The 12,151-nt window shown below is 38.0% G+C and overlaps 1 protein-coding gene across 1 annotated transcript in view; it reads right to left on the reverse strand.

The window, feature by feature from the left end:
• Positions 1-1,057: 1,057 nt before the first annotated feature.
• EFCAB5 (EF-hand calcium binding domain 5) overlaps positions 1,058-12,151 on the reverse strand; it is a 176,022-nt gene continuing 164,928 nt past the window's right edge. Inside the window, exon 25 of the mRNA XM_041725260.1 lies at positions 1,058-1,251. Coding sequence (XP_041581194.1) covers positions 1,058-1,251 — 194 coding nt within the window. The remainder of the gene's footprint in view (positions 1,252-12,151) is intronic.

Consider the following 12,151-nt stretch of genomic DNA (forward strand, 5'->3'; position numbering starts at 1 on the left):
CCTGTGATAATGGTTAAGAAGGTAGCATTCTGCAAAAATGTCCTCTCCTCACTGCCTAAAATGCCATTTGTATGCACAGTGAATTCTATAAGCTTGTTCCGAAACCATCAGGATATGTGACTCTCAGTTTAATATCTTCAAGAACATTGTTCCTAGAAATGTTGTTGCAAATGCCCTGAAAAGCCCTCTTCTAAATATGAAATAGGCTTCTAGGTTAAAACTGGGCATCCAGGAGATGAGGACTGGTAATAACACTGCCATCTTATCAGAAAAGGTTAAGAAGGGGCCTCCAATCTCAAATTATAAGATGTTTGGAACACATCACATTTTGTCAACAAAATAAAGAAAATGAAGTTTAATTTCCCAAATTTTTATTAAAAATGGACTCTCATCAGATATCTTATTGCAAAGATGAAATCTCACAAAAGAGCAGTAAAGTTTGCCATAATAATAAGCTTTAAATAAATATAAATTCTTTTTGCAGTTCTTGAACTTGAGAGGTTTTTGTTATTAAAAAAAAAAGTGTTTTCTTTTTTCCATGAGTCATGGACATTTTTCCACAAGAATTTCTATTCATCAGAATAATTTGTTAAAATAAGTGGGGAGGAGGAGCCAGAGCTGGGGAGGAAGAAGTGGTGCTCACTTAAGTCTCTGAAAAGTTAGGAAAACAATTCCCAGTTCATTTCTTAAAATCTTTATTACTTGGTACTCTTAATGTAAAAATCGCCATTTTCCCCCTTAAATCCTCAGTCTTTACTTTGTACCTTAAAAGAATAAAAATAACTCTACTCGATTAACCACAAGAGTCCCATGGCAGATACAAAGCTAAAACTAAAAGGAAACTTTAAAATATATTGTATAACATATATTTGGTTATGGCTGCCTTAACTAGATAGTTTTTAGATCAATTTCTCCTTAGGTAGCATTTTTGTTTTAAAAGTGCTGAGGTAAATGTCTAGGAGAAGAATATGTCTATGTGGCACTCCTTTCCAATTGAAAATGTTTTATAGTTAACAAAACAACATGACAAAAATATCCTAAATACAGTACCAATTCATTAGCATTTCCCTGGCAAGTTTCCCTTTGGCATTTTTGCATAAACACAGGAGTCAGTTTTGGAGGGCAACGGGGGTAAAATAGCACTGCTTGGTTTTTTGTTTAGCTCCATGAGAGCTAAACAGATGTGTGCCCAGTGGTATAGGTATTCGATGACAATATTACCAAATTTCCATACTTCAATTCGAGAATGACCTGTACCAAGAAAAAAAAGTTAATTCAGATAGTTTTGTACTTCTATTATTAAAATATAAGTTCTAGTATTATAATGAAATTTCATTAGGTATGTTAAGTTAAAGCCATAGCAGAATTTTATGTAATTATAAGAAAATAGATTATAATAAATGTTGCTATATTCATATAATATTATGTAGCATTTTATGTTTAAAGAACTACTTTTGATTATCTCAAAAACAAATTATCACAAAAAGTATGTTGTAAAATAATATGTTCTTGGGGCACCTGGGTGGCTCAGTTGATTAAGCATCTGCCTTTGGCTCAGGTCATGATCCCAGGGTCCTGAGATCGAGCCTGACATCATCCCCTGCTCAGCGTGGGAGTCTGCTTCTTCTTCCTCTGCCCCACCTCCCTGCTCATTCTTTCTTTCTCTCTCAAATAAATAAATAAAATCTTTTAAACAAATGTTCTTTTAGATAAACCAAAACACTGCAAAATAAGATTATATTGTTTATAGATTCATAAGCATGTAGTAAAAGTAAGAAATGCATCAAACTGATAAACATCAAATCATAATGTTAACTTTAGAGAGAAAAGAGAATGGGATCAAGGAGAGATAGAAAGTCTCAACTGTTTCTATAATGTTTTATTTCTTTAAAAGTGTCTAACTCATAAATAGCGTTAAGATTGAATATAGCATATGGCATTGTAATGACTACACAGGTGTTAATCCTAACTTATTTTAAAGTAAACTCTACACCCAGTGTGGGGCTTGGGCTCACAACCCCAAGGTCAAGAGTTGCATGCTCTTCTGATTGAACCAGCCATGCACCCCTCTAACTTCTATGTTTAAAATATTTCCTAATTAAAATTTATTTTAAAACATGGGCAGCCGCGGTGGCTCAGTGGTTTAGCGCCGCCTGCAGCTCAGGGTGTGATCCTGGAGACCCGGGATCGAGTCCCACGTTGGGCTTACTGCATGGAGCCTGCTTCTCCCTCTGCCTGTGTCTCTGCCTCTCTCTCTCTCTTTCTCTCTCTCTCTCAATAAATAAATGAATCTTTAAAAAAATAATAAAATATGTGATCACGGCACACCTTGATGTTTCATTTGTCAAATTGAAAACTATTAAACTGTCATTTATAAAAGTTACTTTTCCCCAGGAGTCAATGACTAATATTCAGACAGAATGGTCCAATGAAAAGGGAATATGCTTTGAAAGTTGAACAGAGGGACGCCTCAGTGGCTCAGCGGTTGAGCATCTGCCTTCGGCCGAGGGCGTGATCCTGGAGTCCTAGGATCGAGTCCCACATCGGGCTCCTTGCATGGGCCCTATTTCTCTCTCTGCCTGTGTCTCTGCCTCTTTCTCTGTGTGTCTCTCATGAATAAATAAAATCTTTTTAAAAAAATTATAAAAGTTGAACAGATCTGGGTTCCAATTTGGCTCTACACCAACTAGTTCTGTGACTTTGAGCAGTCCACTTAATCGCTGTTAGCCTGTTTCATCTTCCATAAAACAGGGATAATACCTCAGAATTTTTATGAGGATTAACAATGTTATAGTTTCTAAAACATATTAATTACCTTCCTTCTTTTAGGTTGACTCTCACCCTCAGCTTGGTGTTTTATACATTTTTGTTAATCCTAGTGTCTACTATAGTGCCTAACCCAATAAATGTTTGCTAATTTGAGTTGACTAAACCATTAAATGATACTCATAATTGAATAGGAGTTTTTAAATATCATCTTCTATCTAATGGCTTATTGACAACAATGATAATTCTGTGCCTCATGGGTATCTATTAGAATGACAGAACATATTTTATTTCCCTATATTCTAGCCCTTCTTTTTTTTTAATGAAGGAACAAGATTCCTTGAATTAGATTTAGCCTTTCTATGGTTTCAAAGTTTTGGTAACAAAAGGTACAATATGAGATATGAAAGTCACATAAAAACTGGGAAATATTCACAAGACTCAATTTTTATTTGAAGGTAACTTTATTTATTTTTAAAATTTTTATTTATTTATGATAGTCACACACAGAGAGAGAGAGATGCAGAGACACAGGCAGAGGGAGAAGCAGGCTCCATGCACCGGGAGCCCGATGTGGGATTCGATCCCGGGTCTCCAGGATCATGCCCTGGGCCAAAGGCAGGCGCCAAACCGTGCGCCACCCAGGGATCCCTTGAGGGTAACTTTAAAACATAGGGTTACAATTTTGTAAAATTCTCTCTTTTAACACACACAGAAGTACTATCTTTTTTCTAAATTGTTCCGGGACTAAAGTACGGAATGATTAAGTTAGGTTTTTCAAATCTTAAAAGTCTTTTCAGATTATAGCTTATTAACATAAGTGACCATAATGAATGGAAACAAAAACAGATGCTGGTCATGAGAGCACATTAAAAATACCTGATTCATCTCAAGTTATATAATACTAGACCAATCAACATAAACATTTAAAAAGATTGAGGTGCATTTGTTATAATTGATCCCTGTTGTATTAATTAGTTTCCTGGAACCTTTACAAGGTATGCTATAGGTTGCAAAGTTTACTTTATCTTAATGTTCCAATGTTAATGAATCTAAAGTTTATTCAAGGTTTCATTCCTAAAACCAAGCCTAATTCATTTTCTGAGATATCAGCTTTGTTGCACCCAACAGTTTTTATTCTGCCCTTCCCAAATCCCCATTAAGAGCTCTGTTCCCTTGATGCCTGCCACAGTGTTCTTATCTGAACATCCAAATGAAACAGACCCCTATCTGCAGCCATTATTAAGCTAGTCAGCCATCTCCACGGTGATTCAAGGACATGAGGATGGGGAGGGAGGCTTCTCCCTTTCACAAGCCCCTTTTGCTTATTTCCTGTCTTTTTGTTACTGGGGACAGAAGCTCTGGACCTATCTGGGCTGTGGTTCCTGTTTGCCTGAGTTTTCCAATGAAAGATTGATGTGTTAACAACTGGCTGTAATGATTTCTCTAATGAAGCCTCCTTGGCTCTGTTGGGTTTCCATTAAAGATGGTTGAGCGCTACTGCCCTCTTGTGATGGAGAGATGCCAGATTTTGCAGCTTGGCAGATGTCAGATTGCACAGGTTTCATTAATTCTTTCAAGCAGATATACTACTTTTGTCTCTTTTCTAACTATAAGAAATTATGTTTTTTTGCTTTGCTTTGGTAAAGGTTATAGTAAATTATTTGAAGGCATCTGAGCTAAAAGAGTAGCTGGGTCAATCTTCAAATCTCTTTATGAACCTATTGACTCGGAAACATTTTACGGTATTTTTGTAGGTTCTATTTAATCAAACTTACATAAGAAGTTGATTTCGCTGAAGACATTGGGATGTTTTAGGATATTTCTTTTTTTAAGATTTTATTTATTTATTCATAGAGACACACACAGAGAGAGAGGCAGAGACATAGGCAGAGGGAGAAGCAGGCTCCACGCTGGGAGCCTGACGTGGGACTCATCCTGGGTCTCCAGGATCACACCCCGGGCTGCAGGTAGCGCTAAACCGCTGCACCACCGGGGCTGCCCTGTTTTAGGATATTTCTAATTCAAATTCCCTTTATGGATCTCTGCTTTAACACTAGATTAGTTAAATCCTTTGGGGAATTACGAAAATTAGAAAGATGGGCAAAGCAAAAATAATGAAGTACTTAAGCATCAAATTCCAAAGTTAAAGTAACTGCTCCTTTCAACTAATAATCCAAGATCAGCAGTATTTCTTGAATGTTCCTCTCTTTGTCATTAGTTCTTAGTTTTAGTTCCTTTATTTCTATTGTTCTATACATCCTATGCCACCTCTACACATTACCGTTACATGCAATGAGCTCAATGTCCATGCAACATTGTATACTTAAAAGAGCATGTGTGTGCATATTTCAGTTTTCATGTGGGTCAGAAAACTCATATTTGCCATGGCAGTCAGGCACTTAATATGTCATTGTTAATTTAATGTAGACTGAAATGTACTGTAGGGTGTTGCTTCCTGCTTCCTGCTTATCAGGAAAGAACCAGTGGTAAGTAGGAGGGAAAAACACATTTTTTTTTTTTTTTTTACATTTTCTTGAATTATCCAAAATTGAGTAGAATTTTGTTCCGGATGGAACATTGACTTCTTGTAGGTATATTAGTCTCATTTTTGTTGTAAGCAAAAAAATTTTTTAAAAAACACTTACTTAGGGGATCCCTGGGTGGCTCAGCGGTTTAGTGCCTGCCTTCAGCCCAGGGCGTGATCCTGGAGTCCCAGGATCGAGTCCCGCATCCAGCTCCTTGCATGGGGCCTGCTTTTCCCTCTGCCTGTGTCTGCCTCTCTCCCTGTGTGTGTGTCTCTCATGAATAGATGCATAGAATCTTTAAAAAATAAAAATAAAAAGACTTATTTATTTGAGAGAGAGAGAAGCAGATTCCCCGCTGAGCAGAGACCCTGATATGGGACGTCATCCCAGGACCCCAGGACCATATAAGCAAAATTTCTGTAAGATATCACATTGTATTGGCTTGTTTTCATGATATAGCTATAAATCAAATGCGAGAATTGAAATCAATGTGATTTACTGTACAAAAATTCATAGTTTAATGCAGTGGCCTCTGAACTCTGTTTTGATTATGTGCTTTCCTCAGTAACAATGTTAAGCATGGGCCCCAATATATGTATATTTATGAATTATTCATTTTATTTTTAGTTTCTTTAAAGATTTTATTTATTTATTAGAGAGAGAGAGCACAAGCAGGGGGAGTGGCAGGCAGAGGGAGTGGGAGAAGCAGACCCCCTCTGAGCAGAAAGCCCGACATGGGGCTTGATCCCAGAACCCTTAAATCATGACCTGAGCCAAAGGCAGATGCTCAACCTATTGAGCCACACAAGCACCCCATAAATTATTTATTTTAAAATATTTAAAAACAAAAAATTGAAGCTAGGCAATGATGGGATAAAATAATTACAAATAAAAGTCCTATAATATTTTTCTTATACCCCAAAGATATAGGTATCAGTTGTTTGCTCCTTTTGTTTTCTCCTTTTTGCCTAGAGCTTGGTGGGAAAACTTAGATTATAGAGGTCTCTATCTATATTCAGTAAACAGACTCAGGCTGTCCCTGTTTTCACTCTGGTACTCTCCATTCTCGACTGTGTCTGAAGTCCCTAGTCCAAAGACTTTCTATGTTACCCTCTTTGAGAAACAGGCTAGTGTTGGAGAAGGAACTTGTCCATTGGTGTGATGTAGAGATGAGATACAGAGACCAAAACAGTAAAACAGAAAGAAAGGAGAAACAACAGAGAAAACAAACCTTCAAAAAATAATTATTAATACTCTGAGAGATAAGATGTTGCATTCATGAAATGTGAACAAGATGTTGTACAAAGCAAACATTTAGAGAACCAAAGCTCTTAGACATTAAAACATGCAGAAACAAGGATTCGGTAGGATTAGGAGATCAGGTTGACAGAAGGTCTCAGAAAGTGAAATAAAAAGATGGAAAATAGGAGAGAAAATATAGGGATTTGAGAGACTTAATCTAGGAGATCCAATGTCTGAATAATGGGAGTTTCAAAGAGGGAGGGCGGTGTCACCACCAACTTCTAGGTTACCTTTGTGTAAATGAGAAAAAGACACCTACCATGGATGAATACACTCTGTGAGTGCAGCTCAGTAAGCAGAAAAAGACGTGGAAAGAAAAGGATGCCCCTCCTGTAAGCAGACATAGCCTTAAGCTAAGGCGCACAGTTTAGTGAATAGAATCCTGGTTAGATTTCAGTCTCCACCCACCTCCTCAGCAGGGTACCTTTGTGCAGTAGCAACAGTGATGCCATGGAAGACAACACACAGAACTTAAGGACCCGAGTTTCACAAGAGAAAAAAGGCCCAGTGAATGCTCAGATCAGTAGATGAAAACAGCCCTATGTCAAGGCATAGCAGCATTATGAAATTTCAGTCTTGGAGGAAAGGGGGGGTGATTCTCCAGCTTCTGGAAAGAAACAAAACTACAAACAAAAAAGAAAAGGTCACAATGCACAGAATCAGGTTTCAGAAAGGCTTTAGACTTCTCAACAGCAATCTTGGTAGTTTCCAAGCTTTTTCAGACAATGGAGCTACCTCCTCAAGAAGTTAAACATAGTTTCCCTATGACTCAGCAATTCCACCCCCTGTTAGACACCCAAGGGAACTGAACGCATATGCTCCCACAAAACTTGTAAAAAAAAAACCTTCATAGCAGCGTTATATACAATATCCAGAAAGTAGGAACAACCCATATGTCTGCAACTGATAAATGGATAAATAAAATTTGGTATACCCATATAATAGAATACTGTTCAGTCATAAAACATGAATGAAATATTCATACATAGACCAAAGATGAACCTTGAAACATTAAGCTAAGTGAAAGAATCCAGATACAAAAGGCCACCTGTTGTATGACTCCATTTATATGCAATGTCTAGCTAGAATAGGCAAATCTTAGAGATAGAAAGTAGATTAGTAGTTGCCAGGGGCTGTGGTAGAGAGAAGCAAGGGACAGTAACTGCTAATGGGTGTGGAGTTTCTTTTTGGAGTCATGAAAATATTCTAAAATTAGTGGTGATGATTGCAAAGCCTTGTAGATATACTAATAACTACTGAACGATACACTATAAATTGGTGAAATTTGTGGTATGTGAATTATATCAATTTCTCAAAAAAGACAGTGAGGCATTGTCTTCAAGATTGTTTCCTGGCAAACAACAGATCAAATGTGAGGGCTGAATAAAAACATTTCAGACATGAAAGGTCTCAAAAAATTTGCCATTCGCCCACTTTTTTCTCAGAAAACTGCTGGAGATGTGCTACCTCAGAATAAGGCAAAGTAAATTCCTATGATAGCAGCAGAATGCATTTCAGGAAGGCAACTGAGTAGCAGATCTGGGGTGCGGGGAAGACCCTAGATAGAGAATTTTTTTTAATTTTTATTTATTTATTATAGTCACACACACACACACACAGAGAGAGAGAGAGAGAGGGGGGCAGAGACATAGGCAGAGGGAGAAGCAGGCTCCATGCAGGAAGCCCCATGTGGGACTGGATCCCGGGTCTCCAGGATCGTGCCCTGGGCCAAAGGAAGAGCTCAACCGCTGCGCCACCCAGGCAGCCCTAGAAAGAGAATTAAGATCTCTAGAAGAGATGTCATCAAGAAAAAAAAAATGGAACTAAAAAAGTTAAGATAAAACTTTCCCCCAAATTTTCCTTTTGGGAAGTTATATGAAAAGACAAATGGATAGAGTGGGAATTATCAGGAAATACAAAGAAAACTTAGCAATTAAAAAAATAAGAGCTAATTATTTACTTCAGGAAAAACAAAAAATGAAAAAGGAGCAATTAAATATGTTACAGTGTTCAGCTGTAAAATCATGTAAACACTACATTTTTATTTAACCCCAAATGGTAATATAATTACATTGGGAGGATAGGATAAGAGAATGGTGGTACAACAGAGCTAAACTTTCATCTATAATAAGAGGAAATCAACTGAAAAGGTTTAAAATTGATGAATGAAAAGATAGCAATATTGTATAATATTAGAAACACAGAAATGTGTGAATGTCAGAAGAAACAGTCAAGGGGTATCTGGGTGGCTCAGTGGTTGAGCGTGTCTGCCTTCTGCTTAGGTCGTGATCCTGGGGTCCTGGGATCAAGCCCTGCACTGGGCTCCCCTCAAGGAGCCTGCTTCTCCCTCTGCCTATCTATGTCTCTGCCTCTCTCTATCTCTCATGAATAAATTAAAATTAAAAAAAAAAAAGAAGAAACAGTCAAAAGAGTCAAAAGGAATTGCCTCTGGTGAGGGGAACTTTTGTTAAAAGAGTTGACTCTTGTCAGAAGGCTTTTAGTTCTTTTTGACCTTTTAAAATACTTTAATAAAAATAAAATTTTTATAATCCTTTGCAATAAAAGATTACTAACATCTACCAAAGTTTAAAAAAATGTGTCAAGGAACTCTTGAAAATTATGTTTGCCTTAAATAGAAAAATGTTGTCATTAAACTGATCTTTAGCAGATTTATCAGATATTAAAGCATCAGTGATGGTACCCAGACAACTAAAACCATGTTGTTTCTCTAAATTCAGTAACTATTGTTGGAAAATTTCAAAGTTTAAAATCAAAGAAGTGATAGGAGCAGAAAGAGAATTGATTATTTAATTTTTTTTCCTTCTTTCCCCCTGGAGGACTTGGACTGGAGATGGAAGGGGTCTGCGTGCAGGGGAAATGGGTCAAGCATCCAGGCCCCAAGTCTTTACTGAACCCTAAAATAGTTTCCCAAACAGTGTGTGAATGAGTACTTGTTCAGTATCTTCACTAACAGGCGCCTTTAAGAGTTTTTTCCAGGACAAAAGGAATCTTCTGAAACTGAATGGATGTCTCCTCTAGAACCTGAAATCTGTGAGCACTTCATAAATGGCACACTCCAGGCTCCCTGCTAAACCCACATCTAACTGTGACTGCAGCTTTTGTCCAACAGGTAGGAAAACAAAAAATTCCAGAAGTAATCACCATCCAAGAAACTAGGTCTAAGAAGGTGGTAGAGAATGTAAATCCAAACTAATGATAATATACAGTGTCCTAATTAGTAAGGCAAAACAATGTTCTTGGTATCTCCATAATCCATTTCACTTTGACTTGTTTAAAAGAATCGGGCACATTCTTACAGCTGCAGATTCAATTCAGTACTGTATTCATATTGATTATTTCTGGAAAGTGGGAGAATCTTATGAAAGATTCCTGTCTCATATTCAGCTGTGCAGTGGGGAATGAAGGAGAGAGTCCTGTCCCATTCTTGTAATGGAGGGAGTTAGAGAATAGCACTTGCTAGAGCCACCATGGTGGTGGCAATAGCACTTAGGTCAAGATCACCTGGGGAAGGTGAATCTTGAACAGAGTTAATCAGGGCTAGGAGTCCAACAATCCTTTCCTCTGATGGTGGGGTATCTCCCTCCATTGCCATCTTTGGAGGATCATCATGGTATTTTTTTGAGGAAGCTGGCAAATTTCTTTATAGATGGTAACAGCACTGAGGCTCAGGCTGCTTTGGCATAGGAGGAACTCTAGGGCTCTTGCAGGGGAAGTGAAGGGTCTGGGGAACTCTTGCAGAGACCAGTGCCTGTGGACTTAAGAGACCCTTGGATTTAGGCATGGGGAGGAAGTATGGCCACTTGGCAGAAGTACAGACTCTATAGCAAAGTGATTCTGGTCACACTTGAAATGAAAGGCAGTGTTCTTCTTGCTTCCAGGTCCAAGAACATTTCCTGGTAGACACCATCTGTCCAAACCCCCTGGAAGGCAGACATGGGACAGGTATGGGATACCCTACAGAAAGAGCAGACAAGATTGGCAGCAGATGTCCAAAGTGGAGTGGGGAGAATAGATCCTTGAAAAGGTGGTTAGGTCATAGGTCTTCAGGTAGAAGAGGCCAACTACTGGGAGTGCTTCAGGCAAAGTGATAGAAGCTTTTAATGTACTACTGTATGCACAGCTGTCTGGGTCCTGGTCCAATGGTCACCAGAGTCACTGGGTTCTTGACAGGAAAGTGTGTCAGCAACATTCATGTGCAGTGGCACAGCCTTAGAAGCCAAGCCCACTGAACAAAGCTACCCAATGATCCTTCAGAGATGCCCCAGTCTAAAGGCAGGATTCTGTTGCCTAGACTTCTACCAGAATATAATAAAATACACCTTTCTAGAAATGCAAATCAAAACTACAATGAGATATCACATCACACCTGTTAGAATGGCTATTATCAAAAAGAAAAGAAGTAACAAGTATTGATGCAGATGTGGAGAAAATAGAACCCTTGTACACTGTTGGAATGTAAATTGGTAGAGCCACTTTAAAAACAATAGGGAGGTTCCTCAAAATTTTAAAAATAGAACCACTATATGATCCAGCAAATCCAACTTTTGGGTATATATCCAAAGGACATGAAATCACTATCTCAAAGGGATATCTGAACCTCCATGTTTGTTGCAGCGTTATTTACAATAGCCAAGACATGTAAACAACCAAAGTGTCCATCGATGGATGAATGAAGAAAATGTGATGTACATATATACAATGAAATATTATTCAGCCATAAAAAGAAAGAAATCCTGTCATTTGTAACAAAATGGATGGACCTTCAAAGTCATTATGCTAAGCGAAATAAGTCAGGAAAAGGCAAGTGCTATATGATCTCACTTGTGTGTGGAATCTGAAAGAACTGAACTCACAGAAAGAGAGAACAGATTAGTGATTACCAGAGACAGGGATTAGGAGGTGGGGGAATGTGTGAAGGTGGTCATAAGGTACCTTCCAGTTATAAGATAAATAAATTCTGGAAATGTAATGTACAGCCTTGGGATTATAGTTAACAATCCTATGCCATATATTTGAAAGTTGCAAGGATGACAGAACATGAGAGACTCCTAACTCTGGGAAACGAACAAGGGATAGTGGAGGTGGGCACCCCACTCCACTTTGGACTCCTAACTCTGGGAAACGAACAAGGGGTAGTGGAGGTTGGGGTGACTGAGTGACGGGCACTGAGGGGGGTACTTGACGGGACGAGCACTGGGTGATATGCTATATGTTGGCAAATTGAACTCCAATAAAAAAAAAGTTGCTAAGAGAGTAGATCATAAAAGTTCTCGTCACAAGAAAAAAAATCTTATAACTATGTGAGGTGATGGATGTTAACTAAACCTATTGTGGTGACAATTTCTCAATATATACACAATCAAATCATTATGTTGTACACCTTAGACTAATACAATGTTATATGTTATAATGCCTCAATAAATCTAGGGCAAAAATAATAAAAAATATACCTTTTCTAAACATTAAAAAAATATATATGCCTTTCTAAAACTAGGATGGAATAGGGTGAAAAAGTTGGCAACAGAAGTCCTAAG

Source organism: Vulpes lagopus, chromosome 12 (genome assembly GCF_018345385.1).
Source record: "Vulpes lagopus strain Blue_001 chromosome 12, ASM1834538v1, whole genome shotgun sequence".
NCBI classification, from domain to species: Eukaryota; Metazoa; Chordata; class Mammalia; order Carnivora; family Canidae; genus Vulpes; species Vulpes lagopus.